The sequence below is a fragment of the Trachypithecus francoisi genome, unplaced genomic scaffold, assembly GCF_009764315.1.
Source record: "Trachypithecus francoisi isolate TF-2019V2 unplaced genomic scaffold, Tfra_2.0 Lachesis_group7, whole genome shotgun sequence".
NCBI classification, from domain to species: Eukaryota; Metazoa; Chordata; class Mammalia; order Primates; family Cercopithecidae; genus Trachypithecus; species Trachypithecus francoisi.
In genome coordinates, this window is record NW_022681472.1 from 59,950,789 (window position 1) to 59,970,766 (window position 19,978).

Sequence of the window (19,978 nt, forward strand, 5' to 3'; positions counted from 1 at the left end):
CTATCTGGTATATAATAATTCCCTTTATATTTAATCCTGTCTCTATCAGCCTGGAGACAATTTTGGTTTGCTCTAATGATGTAGAGGTTGGAAAAATATATCTACATATATCAACCCTAAGGAAAACTAGGAAGTCATAAACCAACATTACAATTCCTTTTTCCTTCTTTTCTACCTTTGGACATTTTTGCTTTTGGTTAGTTTTTACTTGGACCCATACTTCACTTACAAAATTATGATATTGCTAATGCCTGAGAACAATGATAATTTTTATAGTATGTGAGCTGGCCTTCCTAATACTCTGTCAGTTCATGTCTCAAATAGAAAATATATACATATAATATCATTCTCAAAGGAGGTGATTATAAAAAAATGTAAATTTGTTGTTTACATTTTCATGCTCAAGGCTGTTGATTTTTTTAAATGTATGCAATTTATTTTCTCTCCATTTTTGAATTGTCCTGCTGTTTATTATTCTACTGCATAGCAGTGAAAATGCCATTAATGTATTTGGTGAAGAAAATCAGCATGAATTCAGGTTTATGCCACGTAGGCTGTATGTTAGCTTTTTCACTGACAGCACTGCCTTATTAGGACCCTATTTTTAATATGTGTTCTTCCAGAATTTAGCTGTTTTTCTCCTTCAGTTGATTACTTTTGTAGTTCTTAATAGTTTCAATTAGTTTATAGTCTTTGACTATTTTGATAATAGGGCATTAAAAGAAAATATAGCTTTCAATTCTTTTCAAAGTGAGAAAAGGCTCAGAATTCTCTTTCTGTGGGAACATATTACCCAATTGATACTACTGTTAATCATATTTTATTTCATTCACTTCATGATCTGTGGTTGATTTATGGTTGCAGTGTTTTTCCAAGTTACTTTAAAAAATATCTTTTGACTCCATTTTAAGTAAATATTACAAATATCCATTTTATATGCCCATTTGAAAGGAATACATAATTTAAGGAGCGGTATATGTCCTTTCTATCTCCCTGGAAACTCCATAGCCTTTTTAAAACTTTCTATAAATGAAAGGTTTTTTTTGAGCTTTTATCTGTTACACTTCATTGTGATAACTTTGTTATTCTGCAAGTATTGTATGAAAAGAATGTTCTAAAGATACTAGTGCAATTAATAGTGGAAAGTGATATTAAAAATGCAAAATGAATTGTGGTGTACAAATTCAAATTCTTCATTTGTATGAAGCCTGAATTGTTTAGATATCATCAGGTCTCTCATGCTTACAATAAATGAATTAATAGTAATTACAAATTACAGTGAGACACATAGTGTTTTGCCATCCCTATCTGAAATATCCATAGAGACAGAAAGCAATGGTTACTAATGTACAGCGAGATGGAAAAATAGGGAGTGATTATGTAAAGTACAAAGTGTTCTGGGATGATGAAAATATTTTGGAACTGGAAGGAGGTAGTAATTCTGTGGTAATTCCACAGAATTCTGAACACAGTATTTGCCACTGAATTGTATACTTTAAAATAGTCAGTTGTATGTCTGGTGAATTTTACATTAATTTAAAAAAATATTGTCAACACAAAAATATATTTTTATAGCCATATTTAAAATATAAACTCATGGGTGAAGATTAAGTGTAAGTTGCCATAGGTTTCAGAAGGTTGATTTCAGAAGTCTGTGAGATGCATGTATGAGTTCATTTTAGAACATGGAAAAGTGTTTGCTTTAAAGGATTAATGTATTTGAAAGTATTATTTCTTTTAAAGGGAATCTTTTATTTTATGACATAATATTTACTTGTAAAAATATTCTGTAACCTTAATATTTTTGGTCTAAAACAAGACAGGTAGGAGGACAGGGGAAATAAAATGTATTTCTAAAGTACCTTGTTTAGTCCCTTTTTTCAACATGCCAAATTTCTCTGTGAATTTCATACATCCCCTCTGTCATTTGCTAAAGCATTATAATAGCCTGTGGTTATGCCGACAGACGTCAGTAACACACTCCACATCTGAATATTTCTTTCTTCCTTTGGGAATATTTCCACATAAAAAGGAAGACAGCTTAGATTTGAAACTGCCTTGGTTTTGAAAGAGACAGACAGAGAGAAAGAGAGAGAGAGAGAGAGAGATTGAGAGAGAGAGAAAGATGACTCATGATTGAATGACAGTCTGCTTTTAAGTCTGCTTTCCTTTGGGTTTTAGATTTATGTCTTAAATAAACGTGTCTGATCAATGCCAACTGGACTGAGCAAAAATACTCTTAGTACTCATTATCTGCTTCCAGTTAGCAGTGGAAAGAGAGAAGCCTTTAACTATTTATGACTTTGAAGTAGACAAGAGAGACATCCATAAGAAATGTGAGGAATGGGATGGAATCTTGGTGATAGAAGCAGAATTAAATGCCTTGAAATCCATTCCCAAACCTGATTATGTTCTGATTTAGCTGTTGGAATGCCTAATAAAGGTACAACATTCTGATTATTGTGGTGTCTTTTGGAAACTTTCAAAATGAAAACAAAAGTCAGTAAGAGAAAGGAAATTTGATTTGATTCTGAGAATTTGATTTAGTGATTTAATTAGAACTGGGTTCTATTTTCTGTCTTTACACTACCTTGCTTTTTGTTTGAGTATGGGCAAGTATGTCTAGCCCTTTTCTGTGTTTCCTGACCTACAAATTGTGAGTAGAAGCAACTACCTCATAAGGTTGTTGGAAATACCATGAGGCAATAAACTTACAATAAACTGTCAATAAAGCCTTGAAAAAGTGCAACAAACTGTATAAGCAAAAAGAGATAAGATATTGTCATTAATAGGTGTGATTAGCAATAAACAGTGTTACCGTAAGTGGTACATAATAAATGTCTGATGATGGCGTTTCAATACTAGAACCTGATAGGGATTCATCAAGTATGAATCAAGTAATTAATCCAATGCATTTCTGCACACTTTTATATTAATGTGTATATTCTTTTAAGAAATTCTAAAGCCAACTTGGCTAATAGTTTTTGGACTTTGGGTAGACATACTTTGGAGAAGTCACACATTACTTCCACAGATGGGTTTTCACTCATAACTCTGTAATACATTTTCAACTAACTTCTTTTTATACTGTCCTATTTTCTGTGTAGTATGTTTAAGGATAAAATATGAAATTTATTGATTCTTGGGTTATGCTTTTAATCATTCTTTCAAAATACATGAGCCCAAATATATTATTTTATATACAGTCTTAATTCTTGTTTTGTGAACTACATTTGAAAAATTTGATTATACAAATTCTAGTATTTTGTATAGTTTTTAATGTTTTTTGGCATTGGACAAAATTAATTTATTCATTACACTGAAGTACTTAATTTCGACAAATATTGTCATGGAAAAATTGTATTTAAGGGAGAGTTGTATGTGTTTGTTTTTACTTTTGGTCTTTTAGTTCCAGTGTGTTGTCCTTTTTGGTTTTGTTTTATTGCTTTTTTCTTTAATTTTGCTTACCAGAGCCAAAGCCTTAGTAGAAGAACAACGCCTTTTGTTCCTAGGGTTCAGGTAAAGGCCTTGTCTGCCTGATAGAAACTAAAGTTGTGTTTAACCCTTATTTGTATGTTTTTGGAAAATGCGTTAGTAGGAAAACTTTTTTTGGTATGTTGCTCCAAACCATATTATTGACTTTCAAATCATTTTATTAGCCAGCTCGTAAAAATTTGCATGGGGATTAGAATATTGAATAAAAATTTAAAGAGACAATCTTTGTTAGTGATTTTATATGATAAACTGAATACTAAACCTTATAGATTTCAAAGTGGCATTTAATGTAGATTCTACTTATATATATGACATTTACAGAAATAGCTAATTTTATACTGTTGATATTTTTCTTTGTTACACTAAGGTTGCTGTCTCTTTAAATCACTCATTATGTCACTTAACATCTATATTCTCTTGCATTTTCCAAGTAATAACTCCTTGAGGAGACTGGCAAATAAATTTGTACCTTATTTAAAATATGAATTTTATGCATATTATATATAAGGTTCATTTTTTGGAAAGTATTTTACTTTGAAAGAACAAAATTATAGTCCAAATAAAATAAGTTGGATTTATTTTGTTAATATTTTGCCATTGTAGTTTTATTTAATTTTATGTAATAGTTGGGTACAAGTTGTTTGCCTCTTTTCATTAGGAACCCCTTATATGGTAAAGTAATGGCAATATAGTTTTTTTTAAGTAGTATTATGCTTTCCTTGCTTTGCTGCATGTTGTTTTTTAAAAATTTGTTGCTTCTGAGTAATACTTATTTTGTTTAAGTTTTAAAAATTAAATTATTCTTGTTAATATTATACAATATAAAATATTTACCTATGCTGCTTAGGTCCTACTTAGGAAAATTAAAAATAGTTACATGCTAAAGCTGGAATGAGAAATATTTTAAAACAATTTAAATTATACTAATATTTTTATTAATGAAATTGGGGCTGAACAGAAACTATGTCAGAACCAGAATTGTGAAGATATGTTTGTTATATTTGGGGGAATCAACAGCTATATTTTAAACACTTATTTAAAAAGCACAGATAAGAAATTAAGAATGTTATAAAGTGATATACCTAATTAAATCTGTTTTGATTATGTGAACTGGATATCTATTAAAAACTTCAATGCAAGTCCTATAATATAAATAAAAATTAGGGCTATATTCAAATACTCAGTTTAAAGCAGTCTATTAAAAGGTATAATTTTGGTCAAATAATTAGTAAAGTTAAAATGTGCCTATTTGCTGTTTAAATTATTTTAATATTTGTACATTTGTAATTTATAATTTAGTAAACTCTAAAATATTATACCGAAAATAAGCTATATGTTTACTCTGTATGAGAAATGGATAATATTAGTAACTGATAATATTTTGGTTTTCCATGGCATAAGGAAATCTGAAAAGAATACTCTATCAGACTTTTGAAATATATATCTCAAATGCTAGTTTTAATGATTTTAAAGGAGAAAAAATATTGCTGGTGGAGATGGCAACAAGTACTTAGTTTAACCCCCCAAAAGGTTCTCATAGAAATCAATAATTTGCTCTAATAATTTTTAGCTTAGTCTCATAATAATTATTGTTTCTTAAATGTAACATTTATTGGAAATAAATCTTTTTAGCCTTGCAGAATCTTTTTTTTTTTCCTTTGAGGTGCTTAATATTCATGTCATGAACCTCAGAGAAAGCTTTTTAATGTCTTAGAAAAAATGAAGCCATAAACTCTTTAAAACTGATGAAAATAGAGAATACCATAGAAATCAGTTGGGTTTTTGTCACACATTTATGATACTATCTATAACACCTCTTTGATCTCATATACAATCAGACATTCCTGCATTTCTCTCTTTTTCACTCACATCTTTTGCCAGAAGAATAGTCTCCTTTTGGCCCCTTTTTCTTATCTGTATCTATGTTCTAATATTATTAGAAAAGCAAATATTTGAACTGTTTTCTTTTCATATATTGGAGATTTTTTTCTTCAAGTTGTTAATCTCTTAATCTAAGGCAGTGGTTCTCAAATTTTAATGCACTTGAGGATCACCTAGGGACCTGTTAAAATCCAACTTCCAGGGCCTCGTTCGGATTCAGTAGGCGAGAGGTGGGCCCAGGAATTTGTAACTTTTTAATAAATAAGTGAGATAATACTGACATGGAAAGTTTATTAGCCCAATTTAAGAAATACTTGTCTAGGGTCTATTTTTGTACTTAGCAGCTCCATTAGAAAAATTTCTTCTTATTCAATAGCAAGATAATACCTACATTAAATGTAAAAACATAAAAATTGATAACTATAATTTAAACAAGTTGGATATTTCTTACTCTTATTCCTATAAAAGGGCTGATTCCATTTGGGAAAAAAAAGATGGAAATAATTTTATATACTTTTTTGGACTGTCAGTTTACCTTTTCTGACTCAAAAGTTGCTCAGTGTCTCTCTCATTCTCTAGAATATGAAGTGAGGGACTCAACAAAGCTATGTTGGAATTGGAATTGAACTGCTAGTGTTTCATGTATAACCGGTACTGATTTGTAACTGTTATTCTCAAGTTCCAAATTTTGGTTCCATTTCAGTTTCAACATAGTGGTTAGATATGTGCTGAGTTCTGGGCCGAGATGTGGATCAGAGCCATAATTATCATAGATCCTGACATAGTAGAATCAGACAGCTAGGTGTGCAGGTGTGAGGTATGTGTGTGGGAGGTGATAACTGTTAAATCAAGTAAATTCAGCAACTGGATATGAAGTTCCCTTCCCTAATTATGGCACAGGGAAATTGTTCTCATTTTCTTATCTCAAATAATAAAATATACTCTTATTATCCTAAGGATATTATTCATCAACTTCACAAAAGAATGAGACTTAATGTCTGAATAAGGAAAAATTTTAAAGATGAATTCATTATCATTTTAAGTTCAAACTGAAGGAATCTATTGACTAAAGCTACTAGTAAATCCCTTTTGCTTATAATATTTTAAATGTTTTTAACTGTGAAACAACATAAAACATTTACTTGAAAATTCCCTATGAATGTTATATAAACAGGATATTATCTACTCAATTCATTTTGAGCACTTATTCTGAACTCAGTTTTTTTTGTAGGGGAACCAAAATGAACTAAGTAACTTCTTGCATAAGTAAAGATACAGATCAATCATTTTATATAAAGTCCTTAATTATGATAATGTAGTTATGTACATGTTAATAAGCAATCACATTAAGATAATAAAAAGCCCACATGCTTGATCAAACTGAAATGTCTGAATCATTCTTTTATTCATTGAAGTTATTATAGTATATCCTTTTATTTTTAACTAGCCACAATTTACTAAGTAAAATTTATATTCTGTGCTAATGATACTGTAAGAGAATGGGGTGAAGATTGGAAAGGTAAACGTTGTGTTTGTGTAGTAAATGTTTGAATTGATAAATTAATATTTTTGCTTTTCAGATAAAACTATGGTTTGACAAGGTTGGTCACCAATTAATAGTTACAATTTTGGGAGCAAAGGATCTCCCTTCCAGGGAAGATGGGAGGCCAAGGAATCCTTATGTTAAAATTTACTTTCTTCCAGACAGAAGGTAAGGATATAAAACAAAAATAAATGTTCTGAAAATAAATGAGAAAATGTTAATAGCAATGGGTATTTCAATTCTATATCATTTATTGGTATCATACTAGTGAGATATGTGAAGTTTAACATAAACGTGATGGTTCTTAGGAATCAAAATAGTAACAGTAAATAAGATTTTTAAAAACTTAAATGTTGTATATGTGATTTTAAATATTAATTTTAGGCATGTGTGTATTATTTCTTGTATATATTTTCATTATTCAAAATCATTAAAAGTTATGCTTCCTAAAATCAAATTTTTAACACAAATTACAGAGTCAAAAAGCTAAAATACTAGAATTTTTAGTCAAAAATACTAGCTCTTTTAGTCAAAAAGCTAAAAATACTGCTAAAAAGTGCTCATTTCTCTGCAATTTCTACCTCCTCTTACCAAGATATTATTTCTCTCTATTCTATAAATTTAACAAGTTGTTTTGTATTCATCACCTTATATCGTCAAGAAAACTTACCACAAGTCCCAGAATCACCTTCTTCAAGCATTATTTGTTTTGTGTTTATTCTAATCAATATAAATGGTATTGTTCTACCCTTAATTTTTTTTTCTTTTTGTTCTACCCTGATTTGATTGGAGAAATACTTTATCTGAAAATAAATCTAATCACTCTGAATTTCAGGCATGTAAAAAATAAAAGAGACTATTCAATAGGCATCATGAAAAAAGAAAGAAGGAATGATACCAGTTACCTTTCCCCGATTATCTGTCTGCGTCCCTGCCTCCCACGGCAGAGTGCTCTCAAGATCTCGTTATTTTTTCTCAGGTTGAAAGTGGATAGGCACAGATGTGATCTTAAACATGTTTATACACTTTTGGATTCTCATTGATTTAGTTATTTGGTTCAAGTAGAAAGTCATCAAGGTTGAGTTCAGTGCCAAAGTGTCACCTGAACAACAATCTCAGCAAAGAAAAGGACAAAAGAATAGACAATGAACAAAGGCTTTGCATTTTATTTGATACATATTTTGAAGTTTTATACTCTTTTTATATCTTGAAGTTAGTCGCCAGTTAAAATATATTTCTTCTTCTAATTTTAAGTGAAAACATCAAGTGTTTACATGCTGTTACTGAATTACATTTAATGGAAACCAAAGTTCTAGTAACATGAAAATAAATTTTTAAAAAAGGATTAGGTTGGATTTTATTGTTTTTAAAAATTAACTACCTTCTCAGCAATTTGGTGATTCATTAAAATATCAATTATTTATTTTATTATAATTAGACTTTTATTTTAAAATGATGTCTATAGCATGCTTATTGATCTTAGTGTTTAAATAACTTTAGCACCTTCTCAGTGTTTGACTTAAGCAGTATGCTTTGATTCTGAAGGCTTTATTTATACTTCTAGAGAAAGTAAAACTCATTTTTTTTTTTAACTTGCTGAAGATAAGATTATTTTTAATGGTTTTTTTTTGTGAATTTGTGCTTGGGTACGTACTAAATTGCCTTATTAAATTGTAGTCATGTATGTTAGGTTTATAAGAAACTTCAGAGATTGTCTATTCCTCTTCCTATTCAACATAGAAATCCTGTCTAAAATTTTCATTCTTTATCTGAGAACTTTTTTCTGTCCTTAACAGAAAGTTCATGACTTCCTCTTGTTTTTCCTTTCAGATTTTGATAGAAACCATTTTTGTTTGTTTGTTTGTTTTTGAGACAGAGTTTTGCTCTTTTTGCCCAGGCTGGAGTGCAAAGGTGCGATTTTGGTTCACTGCAACCTCCACCTCCTGGGTTCAAGCAATTCTCCTGACTCAGCCTCCCTAGTAGCTGGGATTACAGGTGTCTGCCACCATGCCCAGCTAATTTTTTGCATTTTTAGTAGAGACGGGGTTTCACCATGTTGGCCAGGATGGTCTCGATCTCTTGACCTCGTGATCCACCTGCCTTGACCTCCCAAAGTGCTGGGATTACAGGTGTGAGCTACTGCACCTGGCCAGATATAAACCATTCTTGAATTAGATAGCAAGGCTCCTGTTAAATACTTTCATCCTGGCCTTCTTGGAAGGACCTTTATCTCTTGACAGGGTCTCAAAATTCATTCTTCATCAATGAAATATGAGTAGATGTTAAATAAATATTTGTTAAAGCTGTAAGCAAAGGTAGGGAGAGAAAGATCATACATCACAGTCCTTGTTTCAGATAAGTTATTCCCATACACATTATCACTTCTTTCCATGTATAGAGATAAAATCTCCTACATGGGTTTGCAATGTCATTTTTCTGCCAATGCGTTCATGGTTAATAAAGCTACATTGCATGTTATCTTGTCCATGTGTATTAACAAAATTCATTATCAATTTGTATATTTAAAGTCATCTTTCTGCCACATTATATATGTGTGCTTTGGAAACATATAATACCTCTTCATCATTCAAGTAAAATCTATATTAAACTTAAAATTCCAATGAGAAGAAGTTGCATTACTTCCCAATTTCAGAGACAATTCTACCCCTTCTTAGTTCTCTCTCCTCCCTATTTCCCAAAACTCTTGGAACCGTGTTGTGCTGAGATAATTTGTAGCAGTTGATACTGTTCTAACTGGAGCTTGTCTGTCATTTTAAATAGTTCTCTTAGGTAGCTTAAATTGTATTTCCTAGAAAATTGTATTCCTGTCCAGCCAGTGATCCTGTCTAATAAGCAAGATTAATGATCTCCAAATAGGCTGGATGTACCCTAGGTGATGTACAGGATAATCCTTTCATGGTCAGGAAGAAATATTTGAATGTTTAAAAATTTTTATTTTGTTATTTTTAGTTTCTGTTTTAGTCTATTTTCCAATATGGACAGTATGTTAGTATAACAGTGTGGTGACACACGTACAGAGATATACAACCAAAAGAACATGAAAACCTTTGAACTGGCAATCCCATTTTTTGGGGTGGTTATCTTGCATTTTCAACTCATGTTGTGGTGACTACCTCACATAGAAATAAATTTACAATGTTTTAAAATAACAAATATATGTCAAATAAATATGAATTTCTTATATTTAAAAAAGTATCTTTATAAAAAATAGATTATAATTGGTCATTAGCTAGAACTTTGTAGATAAGAAGTTGTGAATATCACAATTTACTCATCTTTTTGTACAATGAGACTTCTGTAGTTTAAAGGAATAGTATATGTAATGTTTCTGGTTAATTATCATTTAGAAGGTTTTCAGTAGGGCGATGTGTTAAAAAATTATTGAGTTAAGATTCTCAGGTCTGGTTTTATTTAGATTTTGAGAAAGATTAAGTTTTCAATAATTTGTCATGGAAAAAATTTTACATTTATTGTAACTTCGCTATTATTGTCATGTCTATAAAGTGTGATATATTATACACCTTAAATTTTTCATAATAATTTTAAAGGTTATAACACTTGCAATGTATGATAATTTGATGGTAAAATGTCACCTGACTTGTTTACTGAGAAATTTTAAATTAAAAAATTTTAGGATAAAACTTGTGGTTCTATGTAAGTTCATAATTTGTTGGTTTTTTTCCATAGTGATAAAAACAAGAGAAGAACTAAAACAGTAAAGAAAACATTGGAACCCAAATGGAACCAAACATTCATTTATTCTCCAGTCCACCGAAGAGAATTTCGGGAACGAATGCTAGAGATTACCCTTTGGGATCAAGCTCGAGTTCGAGAGGAAGAAAGTGAATTCTTAGGCGAGGTATCTGGAGTTGTTTTAAAGTTTATGCTATTCATGTTATCCTGAATGCTTTTATTTATATAACTGTCAGTATAATTTTATATGTAGAATATCTGCAAAGGTAGGCACAATTTCTTTAGTGGAATGTATTTCAGCTGCTGCTTTAGGACAAAACTTGAAACTATAGAAAACAGTGGTTGTACATATTCTGACAGATTTTACATGTCAGTTCTTATTTTAGAACTCTCAGTGTTGAATGATAAAAGATTTGTATTTCACAAATATATTGCTTTGTTTTATAGTGATATGTATATATTTTGGTAGTTTACTGAACAGACTGTACCACTAATAAGTACAAACCATTTATTTATGGATTATTAAACCATTTATTTATGGATTATTTTCAAGCCCTGCAATGTAACAGGCACTGTGCTATAGACTGAGCCTTCAAAGTTAAATAAGGAGTGTTACTTACTTCAAGGAATTTACAATTCATTGGTGATACAGACACATGAATAGCAATTAGAATATAACATGCCAATTGATATGAAGGGGAAAATGCAATAGGAATACATAATTGCTGTGCAGAGGAGGGCAGGTGGTCAAAGCAAGTCTTCACAGAGAGAGAGGAATTTAGCAAATTCAAGGGGAGTGAAATTCTTGCAGAGGGAATAAGAAGACATCAGGGTGAGGAGATACTGGTCAATTGCACTGAAATTGGAAGGGAATGTGGTAAGAAATGAGGTTTGAGGCTTAAACTGAGACCTGGGCATGTCACTTAATATGTAAACAAATTTGGATTTATCTGGTCAATAATAGGAACCAATAACCAATAACCAATTCTCTCTTTCTCATCTCTATGGGGTCTCGCTTTGTCACAGTGGCACAGTTATAGCTTACTGCTGCCTCAAGCTCTTGGGCTCAAGTAATTCTTCTGCCTCAGCTTCCCAAGTAGCTGGGACTACAGGTACCCACCACTATACCCAGCTAATTTTATTTGTTTTGTAGGAATGGGATCTCGTCATCTTGCCCAGTCTTATATTTTCTTTAAAAAGAAAATGGTTTGACTGTACTTGAGAAAAGTATTTCCAACTGTAATGTGGAGAATGATTGAAGAAGGCAAGATGGGAAGCACTTATCCAGCTATTAGCATGTTAAGTTACTCACTTTCAGCCTTTTTCAGTGTGGTTGGTATATTAGTTCATTTTCATGCTGCTGATAAAGACATACCCAAGACTGAGAAGAAAAAAGGATTTAGTGTACTTACAGTTCACATGGCAGAAGGCAAGGAGGAGCAAGTCACGTCTCACATGAATGGTGGCAGGCAAAGAGAGAGAGAGATTGTGCAGGGAAACTCCTCTTTATAAAATCATCAGATCTCGTGAGATTTATTCACTATGAGGAGAACAGCATGAGAAAGACCCACCCACATTATTTGATTACCTCCCACTGGGTCCTTCCCACGACACACGGAAATTGTGGAAGTTATAATTCAAGAGGAAATTTGGGTGGGGTCACAGCCAAACCATATCATTCCATTCTGTCCCCTCCCAAATCTCATGTCATCACATTTCAAAACCAATCATGCCTTCCCAATAGTCTCCGAAGTCTTAACTCAGAATTAACTCAAAAGTCCAGAGTCCAAAGTCCAAAGTCTCATCTGAGACTAGGTAAGTCCCTTCTGCCTATGAGACTATATAATCAAAAGCAGGTTAGTTACTCCCTAGATACAATGGGGTTACAGGCATTGGGTAAATACAGCCATTCCAAATGGGAGAAATTGCCCAAAACAAAGCCTCATGCAAGTCTGAAATCCAGTGATGCTATCAAATCTTAAAGCTCTAAAATAATCTCCTTTGACTCCATGTCTCACATCCGGGTCATGCTGATGCAAGAGGTGGGTTCCCATGATCTTGGGCAACTCCATCCCTGTGGCTTTGCAGGGTATAGCCTCCCTTCTGGCTGTTTTCATGGGCTGCCATTGAGTGTCTGTGGGTTTTCCAGGTGCACAGTGCAAGCTGTAGGTGGATCTACCATTCTGGTTGGTGGCCATCTTCTCACAGCTCCACTAGGCTGTGCCCCAGTAGGGACTCTGTATTTGGGCTCTGACCCCACATTTCCCTTCTGCACTGCCTTAGCAGAGGTTCTCCATGAGAGCCCCACCCCTGCAACAAACTTTTACCTAGACATCCAGGCATTTCCACATATCCTCTGAAATCTAAGCAGAGGTTCCCAAATCTCAGTTCTTGACTTCTGTATACCTGCAGGCTCATCACTCTGTGGAAGCTGCCAAGGATTGGGCTTGCACCCTCTGAAGCAATGGCCCAAGCTGTAGCTTGGCTCCTTTTTGTCACAGCTGAAGCAGCTGGGACGCAGGACACCAAGTCCATAGACTTGGTGTCACAGCATGGGGACCCTGGGCCTGGCCCACAAAACCATTTCTTCCTCCTAGGGCTCCAGGCCTGTGATGGGAGGGGCTGCTATGAAGACCTCTGAATTGCCCTGGAGACATTTTCCCCATTGCGCATAGGCGATTAACATTTGGCCCTTCATTACTTATGCAAATTTCTGCAGCTGGCTTGAACTTTTCCTCAGAAAATGATATTTTCTTTTCTATCATACTGTCAGGATACGAGTTTTCCAAACTTTTATGCTCTGCTTCCCTTATAAAATGAAATGCCTTTAACAGAACCCAAGTCACCTCTTGAATGCTTTGCTGCTTCAACATTTGTCCCACCAGATAGCCTAAATCATCTCCCTCAAGTGCAAAGTTCCACAAATCTCTGGGGCAGGGGTAAAATGCTACCAGTGTCTTTGCTAAAACATAATAAGAATCACCTTTGCTGCAGTTCCCAAAAAAATTCTCCTTTTCATATGAGACTACCTCAGCCTGAACTTTATTGTCCATATAGCTATCAGCATTTTGGGCAAAGTCATTCAACAAGTCTCTAGGAAGTTCCAAACTTTCCCACATTTTCCCGTCTTCTTCTGAGCCCTCCAAACTGTTCCAACCCCTGCCCATTACTCAGTTCCAAAGCACTTCCACATTTTCAGGTATCTTTTCAGCAGTGTCTCACTCTATTGGTATCAATTTACTGTATTAGTTTGTTTTCATGCTGCTGATAAAGACATACTCGAGACTGGGAAGAAGAAGAGTTTTAATGGACTTATAGTTCCACGTGACTGGGGAGGCCTCACAATCATGGTGGAAGGCAAGGAAGAACAAGTCATGTCTTACATGGATGGAAGCAGGCAAAGAGAGAACTTGTGCAGGAGAACTCCTCTTTATAAAACAATTAGATCTTGTGAGATTTATTCATTATGAGGAGAACAGCATGAGAAAGACCCACCTTCATTCTTCAGTTACCTCCCACTGGGTCTCTCTCATGACACAAGGGTATTGTGGGAGTTAAAATTCAAGATGAGATTTGGGTGGGAACACAGCCAAACTTTTTGTTGGTTTTTTGTTTTGTTTTGTTTTGCTGCGTAAATTAAATGGTAATCTCATGGGAAAAACAAGTCTATAGAAATATTGAAGTGAGTGTTGTCAGCTGAGGAACCAAAGAGTGGTAAACTAAAAATGCTTCTGTATTCCCAGCACTTTGGGAGGCCAAGGCGGGGGGCAGATCACCTGAGGTCAGGAGTTCGAGACCAGCCTGGCCAATGTGGCAAAACCCCATCTCTACCAAAAATACTAAAATTAGCTGGGCACGGTGGTGGGCTCCTGTAATTCCAACTACTCAGGAGTCTGAGGCAAGAGAATTGCTTGAGTCCAGGAGGCAGAGCTTGCAGTGAGCCAAGATCACGCCACTGCACTCCAGCCTGGGCGACAGAGCAAGACTCCATCTCAAAAAAAAAAAAAAAACTAAACTAAACTAAAATCCCTTGTATGACCTTTGGGAAGAAGGTTCACACAGTTGTTAGGAGCAGAGATTCTGGAGCTAACTGACTGGGTTTATATTCCTGGCACTACCACTTCTTAGCCTTGGGTCTTTGAACAAGTTATTTGACCCATCCATGCTTCAGTTTGTTCTTCAACCAAGTAGGGATAATACTTTATGCAACTCAGGGTTAATATGAGAATTAAATAAGTGTGTTGTATTGTGTGTTTGTAATACTTTGGAACACAGTACCTATAATTTTGAAAATGACTAGGGAAAATTTAGAAAGAGTGAAATAACTCCAGGCATGGTGGCTCACACTTGTAATACCAATCCTTTGGGAAGTGGAGATGGGGATAGCTTGAGATCAGGAGTCCAAGACCAGCCTAGGTAACATAGCAAGACCCCCATGTTTAAAAAAAAATAAAAAAAGAAATTAGCTGGGCATGGTGGTGCATACAGTAGTCGTAGCTACTCAGGAGGCTGAGGTGGGAGAATTGCCTTACCCCAGGAGTTTGAGGCTGCAGTTAGCTATGAGTGCATCCCTGCACTCCAGCCTGGGTGACAGAGCAAGACCCTGTCTCAAAAACAAAAAAGAAAGAATGAAATATTAACTTGGCTGTGTTGCTTCTTTACCTCCCTTAGGTAAATAGTAATTTATCTTTATGTGGCCATTCTTGTAAACACAAAGCACAAACACTGTCACTTGCACAACCTCCTAAAAAAAATAGACATTAATTTCTACAGACTTATATTTTGGGTAAATTTTTAAAAATTCATGTTATAAAATTTGTATTGTAATATGGTTCATGTTTAAAATCCATTCTTGTTTTTTTCTTTTCTTGTTTTAAATCTTTAGCAGGATGGTATGATAAATTCAGAATTTTAAATTAGACAGGCTGATTCAGTTTACACCTCTTTCACTTAAAAGCTGGTGTGACCTTAGATAAATTCTTTTAACATTTGTTAGCCTTGGTATTTTTGCTTATGAAAATTAAACAATAAGACAAAGCTAGTAATTTTTAAAATAATTATGGCAGATAATATGGCACGGTTCTTAATACACAGGAGACACTTCAAATTTGTTTTTCTCTTCCCATTTAAAAGTTCTTATAAAAGTTAATTTTTTTAAACTTTTAAGTTCAGGGATACATGTGGAGGTTTGTTACATAGGTAAACATGTTTAATGGGGTTTGTTGTGCAGATTATTTCATTACCGAGGTATTAAGCCTAGTACCAATTAGTATTTTTCCTGATACTCTCCCTTCTCCTACCCTCTACCCTCCGATAGGCCCCAGTATGTATTATTTGCCTCTGTGGGTCCATGTGTTCTCATCATTTAGCTCCCACTTAAAAGTGAGACTGCGTGGTATTTGGTTTTCTGTTCATGCATTAGTTTGCTAAGGATGATGGCCTCCTGCTCCATCCATGTCCCTGCGAAGGAATGATCTTGTTCTTTTTTATGGTTGCTTAGTATTCCATGGTGTATATGTATATTAGTATTCCATGGTGTATATGTATATTTTCTTTACTCAGTCACCACTGATGGGCGTTTAGGTTGACTCTAAATAAAAACGCTTTTAAAATTCTAAAATGATATACAAATATTAGTTATTATTACAGTCATTTAAAATGAAAAGTGTTACTTTTGTAACGGTAAATTTGATAGCCTCTAGTAATGGGTAGTCAAGGGTCAAAAAAATAAATGTCTTAGATATTTAAAACTATTAAATCACTAAGAAGTTATAAAAGTTTATTTATTGTCAAAAGCATATTGACAATTTTGCAACATCTAAATGACCTTGTTTTTCATGTAATAGCATTACTATTACAATTATTACTACAAAAGTTGTAGGACTATTTAACGTAATTTCTTTGTTACTGGTATATTATGACTGTCCTTTGTCTCTTGGGTTTGTAGATTTTAATTGAATTAGAAACAGCATTATTAGATGATGAGCCACATTGGTACAAACTTCAGACGCATGATGTCTCTTCATTGCCACTTCCCCACCCTTCTCCATATATGCCACGAAGACAGCTCCATGGAGAGAGCCCAACACGGAGATTGCAAAGTAAGTTTTACCGACATTCTTTCATATTTTTATTGAATTTTCCTAATCTTGAGTTATATATATGATAAAGAATTTGAAGATATCATTGTGAATATTAATAGTCATTTGTTAGTATTTCCATAGCTATTATTAAAGCTTTTGAATTGTTTGAAACACTAAAATAAGGTTGTACCCATAGCAATCACCTATCACAATGTTGAAGTGGTTTATACTTGTATTTTGGGTGATATGACACCAAATAAGCACATTTACATTTAAATCTTAGTGCTTAGAATCCTAAATATAGGAATAAGATGGCTAATATGAATTTAGCCACATAGCTGTATGCACAAAATTATCATTTCCTCCTTTATTACTCTAGGTATTTTATGAATATGTAGTATACCAAGTATACTATAGTGGTTGAAACCATGAATTTTAATTTCAGACTACCCTGAGTTTAAATATTAATTCTTACACTTTAGAACTGTATGTCTGGTGGCAGATCCTCTCTCTATGCCTCACTTTCTTCATTCGTAAAAGTGAAATAGTAATACCTGCATTACAGGGTAGTTATAAGAATTAATTAGTCTCAATAATATAAACTGATATTATTGTTATTATTGTTAATCATCAACATTACATTTTGCCCTGGATTTTACAGTCTGAAATGTAAAATAGAATTACATCATTCTATAGATGCTTAAAATAAACTCAGAAATATTTTCCAGATTGAATAATGACATTTTAAGCTCTTCACTCCTAAAACTCAGGTCATTATTTTTCTAATGAATCTACTATTGGAAACTGAGGTATATGTATACTGTTTTGCATAGTATTCATGGGGTAGTTATATCTTTGTGGAGACAGCATGCTCCAGTTTTAGCAACATTTTGTCAAGTGCTGCAGGAGTCATTGACATTAACCGAATTTTAGAAGTATAAATTTATAAGCACAAATGCCATGTCGTTTATTAATCATGGGAAGTATAGCTGGCAATTTGACAAATGAGTATTGTCTATCTGAATCACACACTTCTGCTGAATAGAAGAATATATTATATATATATTAGAAGACTGAGTGATTAGTAGAGAATTAGAGGTAAAGATTGATCTGATCGGATACTTAGTAGTCATAGGAAAACCTAGAGAGTTATTTTCAATCCTTTTTAAAATAACCCCTTTACTGGAATTTTATTTCCACTTAATACAGTCTTGTACCTTTGGATGGTATTAATTGAACACTAATTCTACAGCATCAACTTCTTTCAGCCTCCCCACACAGTAAACACTCATCCACTTCTATTTTCAAATGCCATTACGACATCCTTTGTCATAATAATCATGTTACAATGAACTGTATGTAAATTAATTTTATTCTTTGTGACCATTGTATCTATTCAGTACTTTCTCTCTGAATTACAGTGTAGGATGACGGGTTACTACATAATGATTGCTACTATATGTACCAACCTAATGTAATTTATATACTAATTCTTAAAGTTTATAGGCGGCTAACGCTAGCCAACATCTTCTTTTCATTCGGGACTGGCCTTTCTTTCCATTTTTATTGCAATAACTAGTAGACTTGAGGACTCTCAATACCTGAAACACTTAAGTCTATCAACATTTTTTCATTTTTTTCCCCATGCTACTTAGGAATGAGAAAAAATGAGATTAGAGTACTGGTTAGCTGTATGTGTCATGGATTTTCATGCAGTTATTATAATTTATCTTGCAACTTTTAATATTTTCACATCCCCAAATGATCTTTCTGGTACTTAGTCAGTAATAGTATTAAACTTACCCGTGGGTGACATAATGACTCCATGTTGTACCATGTCAGTCTTGTCACTACCAACTAACCTCTAATAAATAATTTATTAATGATATGTAAGCCTGAAGATAAGTAAAAACATGTACATACACATAAAAGAAAGAAACAAAAACTAGGAAGTAACATTTAGGAATAGATAGAAAGCTAAAAACAACATTACCTTTGGCTAATTAGGCTAATACGATACATTAGTCATAATGGAAGGTACAAGTCAGAATATGAATAAATTACTAATATGTTATAAACTCCTTTGGTGACAAGAACCTCCTTAAGGGTTTTTCTTCATCTAGTGGATAAATATTGCATTTAATTTTAAGTATATGTATCATATTTCAAAGATCATGCCTTCCACCATGATTGTGAGGCCTCCCCAGTCATGTGGAACTATAAGTCCATTAAAACTCTTCTTCTTCCCAGTCTCGAGTATGTCTTTATCAGCAGCAGAAAATGAACTAATACGGTAAATTGATACCAGTAGAGTGAGACACTGCTGAAAATATATGTTGATAGAACATATAGGTGAACAGTTATCATTAAAAGTGTATAATTCCCCTTTGGGGAATTATATTGGAATACAATGAACAATTCCTTGCCAAAAAGTTAAACAGCATGGATGACGTGGATAAATTCCTGGAGAGCCACAAATTGCAGAAACTGATCCATAAACAGCTAAAAATCTGAATAAACCTATAATAAGTAAAGAAGTTGAATTAATGAATTGATAATGAAAAAATCTTCTCACAAAGAAAAGCCTAGGCTTCACTCTTGAATTCTTTTAAACCTAAGAAAAGAAACACTAATGTTTCTCAAATTCCTTGATTAGAAAGAGAAAGGGAATATCCACCAATTCATTCTATAAGGCCAGTATTTCCTTCATGCCAAAGTCAGACAAACACATTAAAAGAAAAGAAAACTACAGACCAATATTCCTCATGAACATACACACAGACATCTTCAACAAACTATTAATGAATCGAATCCAACGTATATACAAAAGATTGTACACCATAGCCAAAAGGGATTTATCCTAGTAATGTAGAGTTGATTTATTATCCAAAAGTCAATTAATGTAATTCAACATATTAATAGAAAAAGGAACAAAAACCTTTTTCTTTTTTCTTTTTTTTTTGAGACGGAGTCTCGCTCTGCCACCCAGGCTGGAGTGCAGTGGCCGGATCTCGGCTCACTGCAAGCTCCGCCTCCCGGGTTTACGCCATTCTCCTGCCTCAGCCTCCCGAGTAGCTGGGACTACAGGCGCCCGCCTCGTCGCCCGGCTAGTTTTTTGTATTTTTTAGTAGAGACGGGGTTTCACCGTATTAGCCAGGATGGTCTCGATCTCCTGACCTCGTGATCCGCCCGTCTCGGCCTCCCAAAGTGCTGGGATTACAGGCTTGAGCCACCGCGCCCGGCACAAAAACCTTTTTCTATT

General features: G+C 33.7%; 1 protein-coding gene across 9 annotated transcripts in view; it reads left to right on the plus strand.

Moving 5' to 3' along the window:
- RIMS2 (regulating synaptic membrane exocytosis 2) overlaps positions 1–19,978 on the plus strand; it is a 586,897-nt gene that overhangs the window by 233,576 nt on the left and 333,343 nt on the right. For all 9 annotated transcript variants that reach the window (XM_033203197.1, XM_033203206.1, XM_033203199.1 and 6 more), the window contains 3 exons: positions 6,957–7,087; positions 10,628–10,799; positions 16,581–16,734. In XM_033203197.1, coding sequence (XP_033059088.1) covers positions 6,957–7,087; positions 10,628–10,799; positions 16,581–16,734 — 457 coding nt within the window. The remainder of the gene's footprint in view (positions 1–6,956; positions 7,088–10,627; positions 10,800–16,580; positions 16,735–19,978) is intronic.